Source organism: Lontra canadensis, unplaced genomic scaffold, assembly GCF_010015895.1.
Source record: "Lontra canadensis isolate GAN:19392208 unplaced genomic scaffold, GSC_riverotter_1.0 scaffold14, whole genome shotgun sequence".
Lineage (NCBI taxonomy): Eukaryota > Metazoa > Chordata > Mammalia > Carnivora > Mustelidae > Lontra > Lontra canadensis.
In genome coordinates, this window is record NW_022631008.1 from 21,977,040 (window position 1) to 21,997,420 (window position 20,381).

Here is a 20,381-nt window from a genome sequence, read left to right on the forward strand (position 1 = left end):
CTTGGCCATCTCATCTAGTCTCATGGCTTTAAAATATCATCTGTAGGTGACATACGCTCAAGTTTTTATCTCTAGCCCAGACTTTTCTCTTGAACTCTAGACTCATCCAACTATATATTCTACTTAAGTGTCTAGTAGGCATTGTAGGTTTTACAGGTGAGATAAACACGACACCAGGCGAGGTAGGCACAAGGCAAGATTTATTAAAGGTGCCGTTGGGCGAGGTTCCGGGACTCTGGAGAGGAGTCGGGGAAGTCGCCCCGGGAGTGGGTTGGGGTAGTCTTTTATCTGGGTTAAGACAGGGCATAGGTTTACAAACATATAAAGTAGGGTATTTGGTGATCAGAGGGTATGGGGGAGTTCTGATGCTCCTGTTTCCTGCATATGTATCGGGTTACTTGTCCTGGGCATACATCTTTTTGGTGGGAGAGTCAAGGGTTAAGGAGGGGTGGGGCCTGGAAGATGGCGGCCCAGCTGTCATTTCTATTGTTCCTCCTGCATTCCCGGAGCCTCCAACCCAACAGGCATCTCACACTTAACCCTCATCTCCCCTTCCAAGTCCACTCTTCTTGTTCCCCTTCCCCCACAGTGTGTTCTCACTAGGCTGACCAATGTGATAGTTGAATTTATTGAATAGGGTCAATCATCCACCTTCTATTTAAAACTCCCCAGTGGCTTCTGGTCACTCTCCGAATAAAAGCCAAAGTCCTTACAGTGAGTTACTGGGCCCCAGCCAATCTGCCCCAAATTCTCTGTCATTTCTCCCTAGTGCTCATTCTGTTGTAGCCATGCTGCCTTCTAGCTGGTCCTGCTCAGACCTAAAGGCCTACCCATCTGCTTTCTCTCCGCCTGCCTGGATTGCGCATTCCCCAGGTGTCTGCATGGATTGCTCCTTTACTTCCCTCAGGTCTCTATTCAAAGGTTACCCTCTCATTCAGGCCTTCTTTGACCATCCTATTAAAATGACAATGCCCCATTCTACCCACCGTCCCTAATTAATCTCTCTCCTTCCATGGTGACACTCTTCTTAACTCCAGGTTTTTCTGTTTTATTTTATTATTGGTCTCTCTCACCCTGGAATGTAAGTTCTTTGAGGGATGGGATCTGTTACCGGAGGTATTACTAGTGCTCAGGACAGCAACGTGGAGCCAAAGCAGGTGCGCAATACATATTGGTTAAATGTCTAATGGTTTATCTTTCTACCAAGGAACGTGGCCTGCTCATGATCTCCAGAGAACCAGTTTTCTGAAGATAGGGATCAGATTGCCCATCTGTCTGGTAGCTCTTCTTTACGATGTCAAAGGGTCTCCCGTGTTTGTGTGGTGGGTAGAGCTTTCACTACGGGTCCCTTGCTGTCCAGACAGACCATTCACACTTGCTCTTTCGGCCAACCGTGTGAGACTGAAACACTGTGCAACGTTTTTACTACTTGTTCCCGGGTATCCTTTTTACTCCGTAATTAATATACATCTTTGTCTTCCACGAAATGCCTCTTTTTTAAATGTTACTGAAAGACTGAGCTGATAAAGTATTTGTTGCAATAAAATAGCCTTCAAGATGGACATATCGTCTCTTGCATTTATTCTACTTTCTAGTCATAGTAAAAACCTTCACATTTAAAATAAATAACCGCTACCTACCACAGTAATCCACCTTGCTTTTGTCAGAGGTTGTGGCCAGAAGTCAGTTCTGGAAACACTGATGTGGACAGTCACAGCCCACTCTCATGCTGAGAGCACTTCCTGGCTGCTTCTTGAGAAGCATTGCCCAACTCAATAGGGCAGGACATCAGATTTGAATAGATCTGAGGAAATATTTGAGAACACAAAATTCCATTCTTCCAGTTCTGACACAGAAAAGGAGCAACTGAGCACAGTTTTTCAGTTCCCCCCTCCGCATTTATTCCAATAAGAAATACAGAGAAATTTGTAAACTTTATTCACAATGCAGAAGTTGAGATGAGTCAAACAGCTGGTGGTGGCATCTTGCCTCTGAGTTTGATTTATAAAATTAATAGTGAGTGCGATTGTCTGTATTTCATTTGGGGAATGACGAAGAGGGCCTTTTCTATGATTATCAAACTTCCGACTCTGATATCACTTATCACAACCCCGTCTGGAATTCCGGAAATGTTCTGTCAGGGGTGATTTGCGTATTTTTGGACTTGACATTTGATAGAAGTTGGGTAACCGAATATCGTAGTGGTATGTTTTTCCTGTATATACCCTGTCATTCAAGGCATAGAGTTTATCTGCAATGTCACTGCCAATTAAAACTGAAAACAGGCGGGAGATGTAACGATGCTGAGCAAAGAGCAAATACAATTTCTTTCTCCTCCAAGACACATATCGACAATCAGTTTCTGCTGTGAGGGTTACCTAAAAAAAAGTGTAAGGCCACATAAAAAACAAAGATTAGGAAGCAACTAAAGTTCTACCTCCCCCCCCTTTTCTTTGCCCCTATTTTAAATGACTTTCACTTGCTGATTTCTTAGGTTAAAAAAACTGACTCACAATATAGGGTAAAAATGGGGAGAAACTACAAAATGTCTTGGTACATACATAATTTATAACATGAACAATCACAACGTTGTGCCCATTCCCAATTCATCTCTTTTCAAAATCTGGTGGATGTATTTTTGTTTTTTACTGAAGCGAGAGCTACTTGATACTAAAAAATAATGAAGTTGGCGAACGTTAGAGAAGTATTTCCAAGTCAGTCCCAAAGACTGCAGACAAATATTTAATTCTAATCATTTCTGTAGCACAAAATGGAATTTATTTACCTATTCTGCATATGTATATGAATTTATAGTTGCATACACACACGTATGTTACATGTATTCATTCTAGGAAAACAATATACCATAATAGAATCCACCGAAGTAAGTATCTTTCGAAATTATCAGACACAGCAGCAGAGTAGTGATGGTACGTTTAGCTTTTTTTTTTTTTTTTTTTTGCTAGAAAACAACTGAAATCTATTAGCATTTTAAATCTTAAGAATCACTCATTTTTGTAATAAGGGCAGACTTTTAAATTTTTGGTGTTTCTCTACACTGTGTCAGTGGCAGTGTTTTGTTTATAGTCAAATCTCAATTAATTATATTTTGCATATATGCAGCTAAGCAAAGGAAAATTGAAGAGCATCTTTTGTGGACTCTTTCTGCCATATACAAAACCCGTTCTTTTTCTTGTCACTGGCCCTCCACAGACACAGTAATCAGCAAGAGAACTGGGAAGTCAATGCGTGCTGCAAAGTACATTCCAAAGTTGAATATAAATCATTGCTCTGTCATCAGCTGCTTTATTTGTTTGCCTGTTTTTAAACAAACATCTGTTTGGAAGAGGCAGTGCTCACTCTGTAGTCCAGTTATCCCTTACCTGAAAGATGCCTTCCTCTGTGGGTCTCAGTGAGTCCCATTCAGGAGAATCCAAGAACTGGAAGGGGAAAATGTAATGCAGAAATTCGCCATCAACGGTCACTCTGATCCTACCCAAACACAAAGAACATCATTTGTGAGAGAAGGAGAAAGCAAGCCCATAACTGGAGGCAAGGGGGGGGGCAGTATTTTAGATCTCTGGTGGCCTTTATGCTTTTACAATTTTGTAGGCTAAAATATTAAATTCATACATTACAGTAAGTGACAAAATCTCCTGTAAGATTGAACATGTACTGATGTTCCTCACAGTTGGGTTTCTAGAATATTGGGTGAAATTCATCAGATAGCGCATCAAGGTGTACATGGATGGTATGTGCCCATTTGTGTGGATTTATTATATTTCAAGATACTTCAAGACAACGTTTCAATGCACTCAGATTTTAAATTAAGTAGGAAAACACTGCAGAATATAAAGGAGTATCACTGTAGATACCTCTGTTGACTAAATATTTAAGCTTTTAAAGACATTTAAACATTATTGTTTCTTCCCCTGAACCTTGTGTTTTCAAAATTTATATACCTACAAATATAAAAAATATATATGGTGCACCCCCCGCTTCTAGCAAGTGGGCAATTCTAGAATTTACTGAAAAAATTGATCATTATAGAACTTAAATGTTCTCTATTACTTGAAAGAACGCCCCATCAGAATCTTTTATTTAAAGTACTTTGGATGCCCACATTGAGTATTCTATTAATTGAAGCTGGCACCGTCCTGTTCTTGATGCTCAGTGACTAGCTTGGAAACAAATAGCATATCCAGACAAACCCATTTGTACATTTGATTTCTAAGAAGAAATATTAAGGCTCTAGATTATATCCTGCTTCGAGTAAATAACAGCATGTACTCTAAATGCCTATGTCCAGGACTCACATACGTGTCAAGGGATTTCTCATGCCTCATGGTTCTAAAAGCACCCAGGACTGTGTTACGTTAAGATGGAAAAGTGTAGCAAAAAGAAACACCAGCTAGTAGCTCGTACAGTGGAAATAACTACTATAGAGGAAGGACCAAAAGTACAAACCTTCCCGAAACAAGCAGGGAGAGTTTATCAATGGAGGTTTTCCCCTGCATGGCATAACAGTGTTCCTTTTCCAAAGTCACCACTTCAGAGCTCAGAGCAATTGTTCTGAAGACGGGCAACGGGGTCCCCAGAGGCTGGAAAAGGGAGCTGTACAACAGCTGGAATTCTCGGGAAAAAGTTATGCTGCGCACTTGATACGCAATGTGAACAAACTGCATGAAACAGATGACGAACAGGACGAAATTCCAGGAATATATGTCGGCCGCGCAGACATCGACCCAAGCCCAGACGGCAGAGCAGAGAAAACCCAAGCCCAGCAAACTGAAGACATAAAGGAGCCCGAAGAATCCACTGCCGCCCATGAAACCTACGACAAATAAAATACTGGCAAGATGATAAATGGCTCCTTCAGCCTCCTGCTTCCAGGTGATACAGACTGGGTGCTCATCTATCAGGTTTGTCCACAGACTTGAGTTTCTCTCCATGGCTGTCTGTCTGGTTCACTTTTCGGCTGACATTAGATGATATGGAAGCAAGTAGTTAAGTCCTTTGTTTTTCCATCGTCAGAGTTTCCCTACGTCCTTATAAAACCAGGGACAGCCTGGACCCTGGGGTTGGAGTGATTAGATCTTGAAAAACTAAAAATCCCAGGCTAGCTTCTTTAAGTTCATCTGGGCTCCTGATTCAGATCTAGTCCACAGATATTTTATGTTTCCTGGACAAGAAAAAAAGAAGGATCTAATTAGACAAGGAAATCTGAGGGGTATATTTAACTGAATCCCCAGCATTACTATTCAAGTTGATATCCTGTTTTCTATGAAGTTAGAATATATTTTAACATTTTATTTTGACATAATTATATATTTGCTTTAGTTAAAAGGAATAATACAGAGAGGGCACAAAGGCTGTTAAGTTTCTAGGATAGAACATGTATAGTTTTAGGGTTATGTTTAATAATAATAAAAAATTATTTCTCAACATTTTAATATTCATTAGACCTAGCTAACTACATATTTTGCTAGAAAGCTAGGTGCTGTCATCAACTCGTCTTCATAATAATAGCTCAGTGATCTCTTGGGACAATGACTAAAAATGCAGATTCATAGGCTGTGTGCAGGCATACCGAGTCAGACTGTCTGAGCGTAGGGCCTGTGGGTTAGTATCTTGACAGGCACCCCCAAGTGATTCTGATGCACCAATCCATGGCCTTTTGTGGCCCACCCTCTGAGGGAGAACTGTTGGACAATGGTATTCACTCTCTACAGATGAAAAAAATCAAGGCTTCGAGAGGCCAAATAATTTATCTCAGGTCACACAGGGGTCAGGATAGAGCAGAACTTTTGCCCGTAAGCCTGGAGGCTGGATCCAATCATGGGGCCTCTCATGAAAAAGACTTCAAATGAGGCACTGTAAGGAGCCCTACTAAAACAATAAACACGAGAAACACGTAATTAGGAGTCTGATTTTTTTAATTAACATATAACGTATTATTTGCCTCAGGGGTTCAGGTCTGTGAACCATCAGGCTTACCCATTTCACAGCACTCACCATAGCACATACCCTCCCCAATGTCCAAAACCCAACCACCCTATCCATACCCCCCACCCCTCAGCAACCCTCAGTTTGTTTCCTGAGGTTAAGAGTCTCTTATGGTTTGTCTCCCTCCCGATTCCATCTTGTTTTATTTTGTTTCATTCCTTCCCTAACCCCCACCACAATCCCCCACCCTTCCTCTCAAATTCTTCATATCAGAGAGATCATATAATTGTCTTTCTCTGATTGACTTATTTCGCTCAGCATAATACCGTCTAGTTCCATCCATGTCAGGAGTCTGATTTTAAGAGCACAGAGTAGACCAGGATTCTGTTTCATGAATTAGATCAAAATTATTTGAGACATATAAATTCAGATCTACCTTACTGTATTAGAGGTTATTTCAAGTTAAAGTCTGCACCCATATAACTAAGTAAATAATATTAAAATTCCTGCTGCTTACACATTTATTTACCAGATGGTCAAAAAATGTTACCAACTTGTTCCTCTGCACATATATTCTCTACCCTTTGAGCCATATGGTAAAAATGCTAATGTGTGATCTGAGTCAGGAGAGATTCACCCGGGATGATAGAGCTGTAGGATATGTATCATTTACCCCCAGATTTCTTAACAATAAATAGTTGCACTGTGAAGCATTCAGTAGACTGGATTTTTAAACCATAACAACATTCAGAAGCCTTGAACTTAAGTGCTATATTTAGTGCTTTTATTTTTGAGATCATTTCCAGAACACCTGTTAATAAAATATCAAATATCACAGATCTTGTCTCATAGAAAAAAAAATACACACGGAGAGGTGAAAATGACTTGGCTGAAGTAAAAAAGGGAACAGTATAATCACCAACAGAGCTAGAAATGGAAGTAAAGGGGCCGCTGTTGGAGTTCTGGCTCTCCATCCTGGATAGCGGATCCTTTTCTCAGCAAGTAATGCCTTTAACAGATCACCAGGTGAATCCTTAAAAAAAGAAAGAGTAAATAACACAGACCTAGAACTTGCATTGTTATTTGCACTAAAGCTACTTTCAAATGTACTTTAACCGCCCCCCCCATGCCCCCTAGTTCGTGCCTCCCCCATCACTCTGTGAGATGATGTGAGCCGGGGCAGAACAGCACCCTGAAAGTGTTTACTTTCTCCTCTTTAAGCGCAACACAAAATTACTGGATATTCACAACAAAGAAAATTTTTTAAAAAATACAATGAGTAGTGAGAACTGCAGAACACCAGACTGCAAATGTCAGTCTCCCTGCTGTTCCACTTTTAAAACTAGGGTATTTTAAATTAATCAGTTCCTCAGGATACCTAACACAGCCACGAAAGCCAATATTAAAAAGCACTGCTGGCAGAGCTCTGAACTTCGGTTTGAACTTCCTTAAAAATTTATAATCCTCAACAAAATGTTAAAATGACGCTAACAGAGAAGGGCCATGTAAAACCTTTGTGGCAATGCAGAAGGGAGCTTCTGGGAATCTTGTCCCCTGACGATTGGGACTTGGGGGACAGACTGGGCCACCTGCATTCCAGGAGGGTGACCCATTGTGATCATCAGAGGAACTGTGCTTCCGGTCCTTTCCAGCGGCTTCTGTTTCAAGAAGCTGCTACCAAATCATCTTCCTATCCTTGATCCTGTATCACTCCACACAGCAACACGGAGTGCTGACTTGCCCTGATTAAATTACTCCACACCCAGCCTTTCTCCACTTGGTGTGTTTTTATTCAGTCACCAAAACAGATGTATTTTATTAGAAGAGAAAGAACTGACAGGGGCAGGTGACGGGCATGAGTGTTCCTCTGATGTGTGCCAGCAGCACTCTCTGACTGAACGTGATTCATCGGCCAGCTGCCTGCTTAGAAGGCCTGGAGGCCTTAAGTCCTGTTTTTGGGTAAATAAACGTTGAGATGCCAAAGTAGCACATTGGATTCTCCAGCAACAAGGCCCACCTTCCCCCCAAGAGAAATTAGCACACAGACAAGTGATGGAGACAAAAATTAAGTGCAAATAAACACAATCATCCCTAGCTCCCCCCTTTCTACTCCTTAGACTGTAAGACCCTGAGTTATTGAGGAATAAGTTATAGAGGAATCTTAAAGGCAGGTACAAGCATGGTCCAAGAAATATGATGGAGAATTGGGACCAACTGATTAAGACTAGCTCAGAAATTGCATTTATCTATTTACAACTTGTACATTTATTATCTCATTGCATTAGACTCGTTGCCGTGAGGGAGACCGACTCTAAATCATCATGCCCTGCTTGCAAATGAGAAAAGCAGGGCACAAGATCCGCCCAGTAACGGGCTTGAGGTAAGAGAGGCAGGAAGTCCCACCCGCGAGGTGGGAGCCCCAGTCCGCTCAATGCCATGTCCTCACCAGCAGGCAGGGCCACCTTTCAAGGCTGGGAATCGGATATGAACGTGTTGGGACACAGTGGGATATTCTGTCCGGATTGGTTTGCCAGGAAAATAATAATCCTAACACCGAATATTTAAGACCTTCCATATCCACGTGTACCGCTCCATCCGTAATGCTCACCGCCGAAGCAAGGGAGATAGACCTAGAAAGGCACTCATGAAATAATTTGCTGTATTATTATTCAACACTGGCGGACTTCCTCTCCTAGCTTCTGAAACTCTTAAGGGGCAAAGACAAATGTTTTTGTATTTCTGACCCTCGGGGAGCGTTGATTGAGTACCCTGCTATCCAGGTATAAGCAGGCTGCCTTCTCCATGCCTATTCTCTCTCCGATTTAATGGATGATCTAAAATCTTCTGTCAGCCAGGGGAAAAAGAAGTGGGGACTATTCCAACATCCAAGGCAGTTTGGTACAAAATCACTGACGAGGTGGGACACTGCTTATTTAAATGTCTGGCACAGCTCCAAACTCATAGGGGAATCCTTTTGTCTTCATAGAAATTGAGTTCCTTAAGAGCAGTGGAATTTTAATCTGATTAAAAACAACAACTCTCGTAGCTTGTGGTATTGCGTTAGTTTTGGTTGCTAGGCAACCCAGAAGATAAAAATGCCATCAATATTCTACTCATTAATTGGAATAGATCCTAACTTTGGTATGTGTTCCATATGCAAAAATAATCATTCGCTTAAAGCTGGCTTTCTCTACTTATTCTCAAGGAGGTATACCTACTCAGGATCTACTTGCCAGAAGTATTTAGAAATTACCTCACTTAACCTTCACAACAACCCCCTGGGGAAGGTTCTACATCTCCATCTTACAGATGAAAAAAATCGAAACCCAGAGAAGGTAAGCAAATTGTTCCAGGTCCCCTTGCTCATATGGGGACTAACATTCCACCCAGTCCTGCCTGATTCCGAAGCTCACAGACTAAACCACATTTATTATTCTGCTTCCACAGTAGCCAGGTTTAGAGAATGTAAGCATTCATTCCCTCCTTGTTGCTTAGATAAATTCAGGCATGTTTGTTTATCAGTCAAGCAGAGGTAGTATCACTTATTCGGTCCACTCTAAAGGGTGCTCGAAGATTCAGATGAGGAAATCTATATTAAAACTTCTTGGCAAATTTAAAAATAATAGAGAGATGGCGTCACTGTACTTGTGGCTTGTCTTTTACAAAGCTGAGCCTTTTGGAGAATTCAGTTTTTTAAAAGCTTTCTTTCATCCAGAGGATTACAATTCAATACACAAATACAAATGTTACTGTTGGTGGCTACCCAACTTTAAATTTCAAATTCTAAATATACTTATTCCTGCAGGGGTGATCTCTGTTGTTCTTTCCTATCCGGGTCCTGACCTCCTACGGCTGGTAGGGGTGCCCCATAACCAACCCACCCTTGAGTCTTTACTCTCCAATGGCCAAGAAGCCAGTCCCTGGAAGACAACATTACTCTTCTACCTCAGATTAGTGTTTAGTGCTTCCCAGCAGGTATCCTCAAGTCACTGATGTTAAGTGTCACCCAGGTAGCTTGTTAGACTGTCCCTTCCCTGGCCCCACCCTAGAATTACTGAGACTGGAAGGGACCCAAGAAGATGCCCTTCCAATAAGCTCCCAGTTGATTCTGATGCACATTAAAGTTTGAGTCATTGTTTTATGTTGTTCCTGCATGGTTTCTGAATTATCCTTGTTTGTTTGCCGGACCTTCGCTTTGTTCTTTCCTAGCTGACTACTGGCTGTCCTTCTGCGCTGGTTACTCTTGTGCTTTTGATCGTCCCTGTCTGCCGGGGCCAGTAGTGCTGGTGTTAGTGTTCCATTCTGTGTCTGCTCAGTTCAGCTGACAGTGTTACTTAAAAGCAAAGTTCCAGTCTTAGCCGTGCCCCTAAAGAGCTGTGTGATTTTAATCTTACTAGACCTGTTTCCTCATTGGTAAAATGGAAGTGTTGGACAAAATAATGTGAGGTCCTTTTTGTCTCTAAAATAACATGACTCTGTGTGGTAAGGAATAGAAGACTTTTCCTAGCATGGGTTCAAATATAGAGCCGAGTAGTGGAACAGAATTTAGACTGCAGGTCTTAGCACTGCATTTATGATTGGGGCCCCACTCTAGAGACCACTCATTTAATTACTTACTGTGGTGGGGCCCAGGCACTGGCATTTTCTGATGAGCAACCAGGGTTAAGAACTGTTGGGGGGGGGGGTAAGGTTGAGAGACACCAGAACAGCCTGTACGGTAAAGGATCTGATTTTAATTCCTATTTTGAAGGAGCTGGAAAGGCACATTTTTGCCTTGTGTGTTCTCATTCCCATGCTTTGCTCAGGTGGGGAAGCATCTTCCTTCCTTGCCACTCATCATTCCAAGAGGGCGCAAACCTTGTGGATATTTTGCAGCAGCCTTTCCTTAACAGGGTGGCCTGAATTGCACCTTCTAGCTCTGAAATTTTATGGCCTTTATTATCTGTCAACATGGCTTCCATCATATGTTATACTGACCATTTTATATATATATTGGTCATTGGTCATATATATTTGGTCATATGTCAGCTTTATTGGTTGATTTTTTTTTAAGATTTTATTTATTTATTTGAGAGAGAGAGAGAGAGAGCACGAGAGGGGAGAAGGTCAGAGGGAGAAGCAGACTCCCCATGGAGCTGGGAGCCCGATGTGGGACTCGATCCTGGGACTCCAGGATCATGACCTGAGCTGAAGGCAGTTGCCTAACCAACTGAGCCACCCAGGTGCCCTTGGTTGATTATTTTACATGTGTATGTATGGAAACATTTATGGAATTCCCCTTTGTCTAGCACAGAGTGAGTCTTCAATAAATGTTTAATGACTGATAAGGATAACAATGCTCAGCTATAAATGCAGTGTTCAGAATAATTTTGGAACAAGTAAGAAGCCCCAGTGAGATCTAATACCTGAATCAATGATTTGGATTTTGGACATAGAAAGGAAGGAAAGCATATATTATACTGTGAGGGAGAAGTGAAAGGAAAAAATGTCTCTCTTGAGACAGAGGATCAAAGAAGGGTTAAAGACCCTTTGGAATTTTAAGAGATCCCAAAGTTTGGGAAGAAATCAGAGCAAAGGGGAACACAGTTTCATCCTCAATTAACCTAATATTCTTGGTCTACCAACAGAGTTCACAGCAGAAAATAAGAGGCAGGACAGAGGGATATTTAATAATTCCTATTGCGCAAGGCAATACTGAAGAAAGCCTGGGGTTGGCAAGATGAGCTAGAAAGTGAGCGCAGAGAGAATGAGAGTTGAAATTAAATGCCCATGATCCGAGGCCTTAGCTAGAACCCTAGAGTTGTGCTGTCCAATATGGTAGCCATTAGCCGTATGTGGCTGGTCTGAATTGAGATGGGTTATATATGTGGATTTCAAAGACTTAGCACAAAGATAAAGAATATGTCATTATAACTTTTATATTGACTATAGGCTGAAATGATTATATTTTAGAAATACTGGGTTAAATAAAACATTAAAGTTAATTCTGCTCATGTCTTATTTTTTAATGTCGCTATTAGAAAATTTAAAATTACATATGTGACTTGCATTATATTTCTCTTGGACAGTGCTGGTCTAGAGCCTCTCAAGTAACAGAGAAAGGAAATGAAAAAGACTTGGCATGACACTGGGCAAACAGTGCATATGTATAATGTATAAGTGTATAAATATGGAAGAATTATCTAAGATTAAGAACAGAGAGTTGATATAAATGTAAATGATATTGGCTACAATATTCACATGCTACAATCATCAGATGTTATCCATGGCATAGATGTCGCCATCTGGTTTCTGCCTACATAGGTGGTGGCCAACCCCACTATAGCTCTTGGCCTCTCTATCCTACCAAGAAAGTCACTACTTTTTCCTTTTGCCTTGGGAGAATTACACTTTCCCAAGCAACTATATCCCATTGTTTCATTTTCTCATTTCATCTTCTGATGATACCTCATAGAATACATTGGAAATCCCAGACAGATAATCTCATAAATTTTGTAGTGGAGATTGAATTGTGGTCTTCTGGATTCCACAGGGTCTATACCAGCCTTTGTTTTCATATTATATACGAGTTTCTTCATGTATGACTAGGCTTCTGGCCTGGAATATTCCTTTGACCTTCCATACCAATGAGACCCGAGAAAATTAAAGAATGTGCCTACAGCCCGCACCAGACTTCTCTGATTCTCATGTCTTTGCTAATGTCCATTTGATTACCTGCTGCTGTATCTGATTTCTCACTTTATCACACAAGCAAAATTGTAAGATGGTCCCCAAGATTCCTGTCTCATTGGTTTACACATGCTATGATCTTCTCTCCTTGAGTGTGGCAGACCTGTGAATGGGATGGGACAGAGGCTTTCTTGATTAACATTATATGGCAAATGGTGCTAGAATAATCACCTGTGATTATTAATCTATATAAGATTGTAGGACCAGAGAGGGATTGAAAATTAGAGAGTCATGTTCCTACTGGTCTGGAAGAAAGCAGATACCATGCTGTGAACTGCTTATAGGGGTCACAACCCAAGGACTGTCTCTGTGAGCTGAAAGAAGTCCCCAACTAACAGTGACCAAGATAACGGGAATGTCAGTCCTACAACAACAAGGAGCTGAATTCTGCCAACCACCTGAAAATCTTGGAAGAGGGCCTTGGACTCCAAATGAGGAGTGCAGTGTGCCAGTTCAGCTGTGCCTGGACTCCTGACCCACAAAAACTATGCGATAATGAATTTGTGGTGTTTTCAGCCACTATTTGTGGTACTCTTATAAAGCAGTAGGAAACTAATACACATACCCAATTATGAGTACTTACTATACATGAGACTTTCATTAATCTAATAATCTGCATTTTATGATGGAAGAAGACATGCAATCTTCTCTATGGAGAAGACATGCAATCTTTGCTAGCTTTAAATCAGGAAAATCACGTAAGAACAGTAATACTTTTGAAGAATAGTATCTGGAAAACAAGACACCAAGAGCGGCCCTGGGAATTACATGTAAATTCACAGTGGTTCCCAGCAATACATTACAGGTTCTCCTTAGTGGACTCAGACAGCCCCAACACTGTCAAGCATTTGGACACATGGACAATTTTCAGAATAATTATGTCATTCATATACAATCTCCAAAATTCCTGGAATACCAAGTTTCCTTGGGTGACTTCCAGCTTAGTTCTTTGCAAAACCGAGCCGTATGCATAGGGCAAATACTTGATGTCTCAGACACACCCAGAGATTAACACTCAAAAGACAGACTACAGAAACTCAAATAAATAGCTCTGTAATTCTTCTCATTGTGTGACTCCACCATGTTCAGAAGAGTTGAGCAATGGGAAATTAATGCAATATCTCATTGCCATCTTCTCAAACCTCATTTACTACTATGACTGCTACTACCACCGCTACTACCAGCATCGGACATTTACTGAGCATTTACTATGTGCCAGGCATGTTTCTAAGAATACTAAAATATTGTGTCATTTAATCCTTACAACTTTTTGAAATATACACTTCTATTGTCCCTGTTTTACAGATGAGAAAACTGAGGTACAGGGAAGTGAAGGAGGTTGCCTAAGGATACACAAATGATAGAGCTCAGAATCACTCCTAGACAGACAGATGCAAATAATGACACATTGCTTCATGTACAGTTTGAATCTAAATATCTGGACTTACTGGAACAAATCAATAACAGTCTTGTTTTCTCCCTTCGGTTCTAGATTCAGTGAATTTAAATGTCTTCTTAAGAAATTACAACTTTTTCAGGGCACCTGGGTGGCTCAGTGGGTTAAGCCACTGCCTTCAGCTCAGGTCATGATTCCAGAGTCCTGGGATTGAGTCCCATATCAGGCTTCCCCTGCTCTGCAGGAGTCTGCTTCTCCCTCATCCTCTGCCTCTCCCCCTGCTTGTGCTCTCTCTCACTCTCTCTGTGTGAAATAAAAAATTAAATCTTTTAAAAAAAAAGAAATTACAACTTTTTGAGCAACACAGGAATGGGATGGTGGGTTCATGTTGGACCAATCAGTGTCCTATAATTCTCAATCTGATGAAACAGCAGTAAACCTGGCACAAGCAGGCCATTCACTTTCGAGCAGCTGCTATCATGTCAAGCAATAAGTTCACCAGACGTTCATGATGAAAAATGCAAGACAAGCTGGATCCATGGATCCATTAAATGGTCTTCTCTTGATATGAATCAAAGGTAGACACCTTCACTTCCTTTTCCTCCAAGTGACCTATATGCAGCAAATGAACTCACCTTTCTATGTTTATGTAGTTCAGGTTCTCATGTTTCTTTCTCACATGCCTAACAAGCTCATGTGATCTAGCTAACTGGGTAGAGTCTTTTTCATTTTTTCTGGCCAGATAGACCAGGTGGACCACACATCAGGGTCAGTGATGTTTGAAACCACCAAACCAGCCACCACTAGTGGTAAAAGGAGCATTTCTGCAGGGTATGGAGATTTCCTTTCAAGGTGTTTGCATAGAGATAGGAACTTTCTTTTTGATTGTGGGAGACTGTTTCTTGTTTGGTCCTCAATCCACATGCTCTACAATCTTTCCATTTCTTCTATTTCTTTCGGTCTTGTTTTTCTTGACTTGTAATACTTGGAAGTTATTCCAACCATAGATGTTCCTTTTATTGTGGCAGCACTGCCTGTGGATAAGCAATGTAAGTCATTCCTTTATTTCTGCTGGAAATATACATATTCTCCTGATTCTTTTGAAATGTTTGATTATTTCAAGTTACTCTTCATTATTGAACCTTTCCTTTTGTATGCACTATTTGACATGTTGAATCAAGATGCTTAGACATTCTCAGGATACTGAAGGTTGTGTTTTTATACAGAAAAGTTTGCCACTGCAAAAGAACAGCAGAACCCACTCTTGCAGGATAACCTGTGGTGAACCAAGGTAGCTGGCAGATGTTTCAGGTGTACGTGTATTTGTGTCTTGTGTATTCCTCTATGGCTTAAGTCAGCTGGTTATAGCTTAATGTATTCACCTGGTATTCTGGTTGAGTAAATGATCCACGAGCAAGCAAAAAATCTGTGCTATGCTTAGATTGTTCCCTAATATTTCCCTTGCATTGACATGATGCTTAATTTCAAAACAAACAGTATAACATAATTGACTGTGTCATGAAATTTCAAATGGCCAGGAAAATATTGTTAATTAATATGCAATAATTCAATAAATCCCTGCCCTCCTGGAGCTTGCATTTTAGTGAAATTCAAATGTTGATACAATTTAAGCTTACTTTCAAATTATGAGATCTATTTTAAATAACTAAAAATATCTCTTATATGCAAATAAACCTAAGTTACTTAAGACTCATTTAAAGTTAGTTACTGCATACTAAATTTTTTAAAAAAGATTTTATTTATTTGACAGAGAGAGATCACAAGTAGGCAGAGACGCAGGCAGAGAGAGAGGGGGAAACAGGCTCCCTGCTGAGCAGAGAGGCCGATGTGGGGCTCGATCCCAGGACCCTGAGATCATGACCCAAGCTGAAGGCAGAGGCTTAACCCACTGAGCCACCAAGGCATCCCTGCATACTAAATTTTTAAATAAATACTATATTTTAAGAGATAGTCTAAAGTCTCATAAATGAAAATGCAAACAAGCTAGTTTTCTAGAATATCCATCAAAAGATTGAACACAAACAATTAGAAAAACAAACCCCAGATTATACACATTATTTGTGTCCCCAGAGTAGCATGTTACATATTAATACATATGTATTAATAAATACATGATCTATATCCTTCTATTTGTACAAATGCAAGGAAAGATATGGAACCATCTACACTTAATGTTAAAGATGATGATTTCTGAATGGGGGATACTTTACTTTTGTCTTTGTATATATCTATATTGTTTGCATTCTTTATAACGATTTTATAAAATAAGGTGATTTTATATTAATTTGAAAATTTTTAAATACAAAAATTTCAAAGTACTAAAATCCATGAACCCAATGACCAGCAATAACAAACATCATTGTCATTTTAAAAGTCTTTTTTATAATAAAAAAAATTCCACAAAAATTGAAGATCCCCATGGATTGTTCTCAAGTACCATTCTCCACCCACTCACTCCTTATATATAATTGTGTCTATCCTTCCAAGCCATGTAGAATAATTTTAAAAATTGCAATTTAAAGTGCAGTGCAAGATTAGAACTGTATCTTACGCGTTTTTTCCAGGTCCATGCTTAATTTTTTTTTCTTATGAGTAAACACATACAAAGATAGATAAAATACTAGATAATAAATCTCCATATACTTATTATCCAGATTCAACTATTATCAAGATTTTGCTACACAGAGTTTTTGAATTTAAAAGCAAAAACTGTAACTACTGTTCATCCTATAGTTTGTTCAGTCAATCAACAAACACCTACTTAGGGAGACGGGGAAAATTACAACTAGTTGTGTTCTTACAACGTGCCAGTCACCAGGTCTTCCATTTATTGACCTGTTCAGGAGTCACAACACCTCCGCAACCTCAGTGGTTTTATCAGCATGGTCTGGAGTGAAAAATGAGGCCCAGAGCAATGAAGATTCTAGTCTAGGCTCAGCCAGTTGATTGTCTTTCTAGAACCAATTTCATATTGTGTGTAAGAGTCACCAGAGTTTATTATTCTGTTGAAGAATACAAGTGAAGAAGAACAAAATGAGAAGGTCTCACATTGGGTCTGTGTGAATCAGACCTTGTATTCTTTAGGTCAGAGGGTGATCCAGCATTGTTCTAGGTCAACAACTTTTGGTTATTTATTTAATTTTTTAAAAAATGCCTATTATGGAATGCCTAGGTGGCTCAGTCCGATTAAGTGTCTGCCTTCTGCTCTGGTCATGATTCCCAGGTCCTGGAATCGAGTCCCGCATCTGGCTCCTTGCTTAACAGAGAGCCTGCTTCTCTCTCTGTCTGCCCCTCCCCCTGCTTGTGCTCTTTGTCTCTCTCTCTCTCTCTAACCAATAAATAAATAAAATCTTAAATAAAAATGCTTGTTATAACTTGCACTTTAAGACATTTTCCTGTAACTACTTGGGTAACAGAGAGAAACATTTTCCTCAAAAAAAAAAAAAAAAATCTAATTAATGATTCAATATATCTTGTCAATTCTGACTTACTCTCTATAGTTCCCAATCTCAGTTGGCCAAAAACCATAATTATAAAAACCAATTTCAACTGCAATTTGCAGGCTTGCAGATCGATCCATCATTTGGGTATTTTCCAAAGCAGTTTTGAAACTTCTTGCCTGCCATGTTGCTTATGTGTTCTTACACTCATGCACTATAGCCAATACTTCATAACCATTCTTGATTTTGACTGTTTCAAAATAAGCAGACGTGAATGCTCCAATGTGTCAATGCTTAGTCAGTCTTGTGGTTAAGAACCTGGGAGTTTGGTTTTCCAGCACATGTTTTGATTTAATAAGCAAAGAATGTCACCATTTAGAAGCACAGGATGCACGATGATTCAGCTATTTTGAGACACTATTGAGATGAAAGAAACTCATCTCTCCAGTGTCTCCCAGTTTATGAGTATAAAATTTTAGGACAGAAAATGTCTTACTCTACACTTCAGTTTGTATTTATATCCTAAACTCTCTGGTCTTCAGGGAAGGAAAAGAGCCTTAAAATCATCTGAAATCAGCTAGACCTCTTCATTCTGTAATGTGGAAAGAGATCTAATTTTAGTTTTGTTTGTATTTTGTTTCATGTAGTTCTTGTTTGGTTTTCTTTTGCCTCAAAAAACAATGCCAGGTTACTGTCCTGTCACACAAGGGATATGACCACGCAATACTCCCTAATATTAAAAAGAACAGAAAATAGCCACCACCAAACCTTAGTGGGAACAGGGACCAATAATTTTTTAAGGCTGCCATAAAATGCAATTTTTATGTCCAAGCTTGCAAATTCAAACCCAAGTACAAGAGTTAGAATAAAAAGTCAGGAAGGAAGATTGTCCCATTCTAAATGTTTACTAAATCAAGTTAAATTATGTTCAAAAGTGGGCTTCTAATTGTGCTTTTCCATTTATTAGTCACATGTAGAACTTTTTCATGTTTTACAAATGTCTCCTGGCTAAAACATTTTTTTTTTTTTTTAGCCATAGCCCTATTACTGTATTTTGAGTAAAATACAGACCTAAATACAGACCCTAAAATACAGACCCTCACAATGTATTATACCTCTGTAACTGACCTTGGTGATTAGGTAATTTAGTGGTTTTGTTTCCTTCCTTCCTTCCTTCCTTCCTTCCTTCCTTCCTTCCTTCCTTTTTTTTTTTTTTTCAAGGTGGATTCCCAAATAGAGAAAGCAGGTCAGCTTGACCTTTGATGAGACAGCTTTCGCGTGTCCCCAACTCAGTGTGAAAACACTGACCCTAGTCAGGCCCTTAGCAAACAGGGAAAGGAACTCCCAACTGCTGCACTTCCCCACGAACCCTAAGACTGTCAGGGCCCCTTGGACCAGCTTTTCTCCCTTGAAAATCTGGCCTCTTTCTTTGGGCTTCAGGGTGCCTGGGCAAGAGGGGGGCAAACAGAAGATCTGGGGTAAGATTCACCTCTAGAGCAGACGACTGGAGTTGCCAGGGACTGGTGCGCGCGGAGCCGTCAGCCGCGGACCCTCAGCCAGCCGAGCTGCGAGCGGCGCCACCGGGACTCCGGGGCTCGAATTGGCCCGAATGGGGCCGGGAGCGGAGCGGCGGTGCGGGCAGCGCGGAGCACAGGGCGGCGAAGCAAAGGCGCTCCCGGGGGGTCGGCGGCCTCGCAGCCCCCACCCTGGGGCGGGGCCGGGGTAGAAGTCGCGCCGGCAAAGTTGCACCAAAGCGCGCGAGGTGCGAGGGTGCGGACAGCTCCCCTCGCGCCCCCGGGCTCCCCTCCTTACCTTTCGTTCCCCGACCCTGCGCAGAGCTCCGGCCTTGCGCCTACAGAAGTTTCCCAGCCGAGCGCGCTGAGTCCGGCTGGCAGACGCCGAAGCCCCCCGGCGTCCGGCTCGCGTACCCCTCGCAGCCCACCCGGCCGGCGTCGGCCCCGCGCCGGGACGCGCCGTGACCGCAGCCCACTTCCGAGCTCGCGCGGCGGCGCGGGCGGGGGCCGGGCACGGGCGCGCGCCCCGGGGCGCAGCGGGGAGAGCCGGGAGGGCGGGAGCCGCGGCGGCGGCGGCGGCTCAGGGGCCTGGGCCGCCCCAGCCTCCCCGCAGTAAGCCGCGCGGCCACCAGCTTGCAGGTCTGCGGACAAACCTGGCGGGCGCTGCGGACCAAAGTTTGCCAAGAAGGGTTTCCCGAAGTCAACACTGATCACGGTTAGGAAACAAACCTGGTGTTCGCTGTTCTGGAGAACGATGGAATTGACTACTGAAATGAAAAGCAACTCTATGTGTGCCCTCTCACTCCCGCACTCGTGCCCCTCTCCGCCGACACGCCAAAAACAAAATGACGAGATAAATGACCAGAGTGGGGATGAGAATATTTGGGTGCATGGGACAAAGAAAGGTCAAATCAATGGATATCTCAAAAAAAAAAAAAAAAATTGGGAAAGCGCAAACAACCATAGAAGGAAAAAATTTAAAAATACAAATGACAGAAAATCTTCAAATCAGTACTAAGCCAAATGCGTGCAATTTCAGGCAACACTCAAATGCATTTTTCCTCCCATGAAATTAGTGAAGTTTTGTTTAGTTTTGGTGATCAAACCATAGCGTAGTCAGTGAGGTACCAGTGAAACACACAACTTACTCAAGGATTTTGTCTCCCTTCTCTTAGCACCCTCACTTTTATTTGGTGCTAAGAGTTGGTGATGATGGTACCAGAAACAAACGTTTATTGAATAATCAGTGTCTCTTTTGGTGCCCAGAATAATTGCCAAAGTAATTAATATAAACTGTAAAATTAACCTCCTTTAATTGTGCTGAAACTGAGGGGC

The 20,381-nt window shown here is 41.3% G+C and overlaps 1 protein-coding gene across 1 annotated transcript; it reads right to left on the reverse strand.

Moving 5' to 3' along the window:
* Positions 1 to 1,915: 1,915 nt before the first annotated feature.
* Positions 1,916 to 4,953, reverse strand: POPDC3 (popeye domain containing 3). The gene is made up of 3 exons (XM_032858224.1): positions 4,468 to 4,953; positions 3,384 to 3,492; positions 1,916 to 2,378 (listed from the first exon to the last, which is right to left on the reverse strand). Exons 1-3 carry the CDS (start codon positions 4,950 to 4,952, stop codon positions 2,097 to 2,099), a joined length of 876 nt encoding a protein of 291 aa, XP_032714115.1. The 5' UTR covers position 4,953; the 3' UTR covers positions 1,916 to 2,096.
* Between the last annotated feature and the right edge of the window lie 15,428 nt (positions 4,954 to 20,381).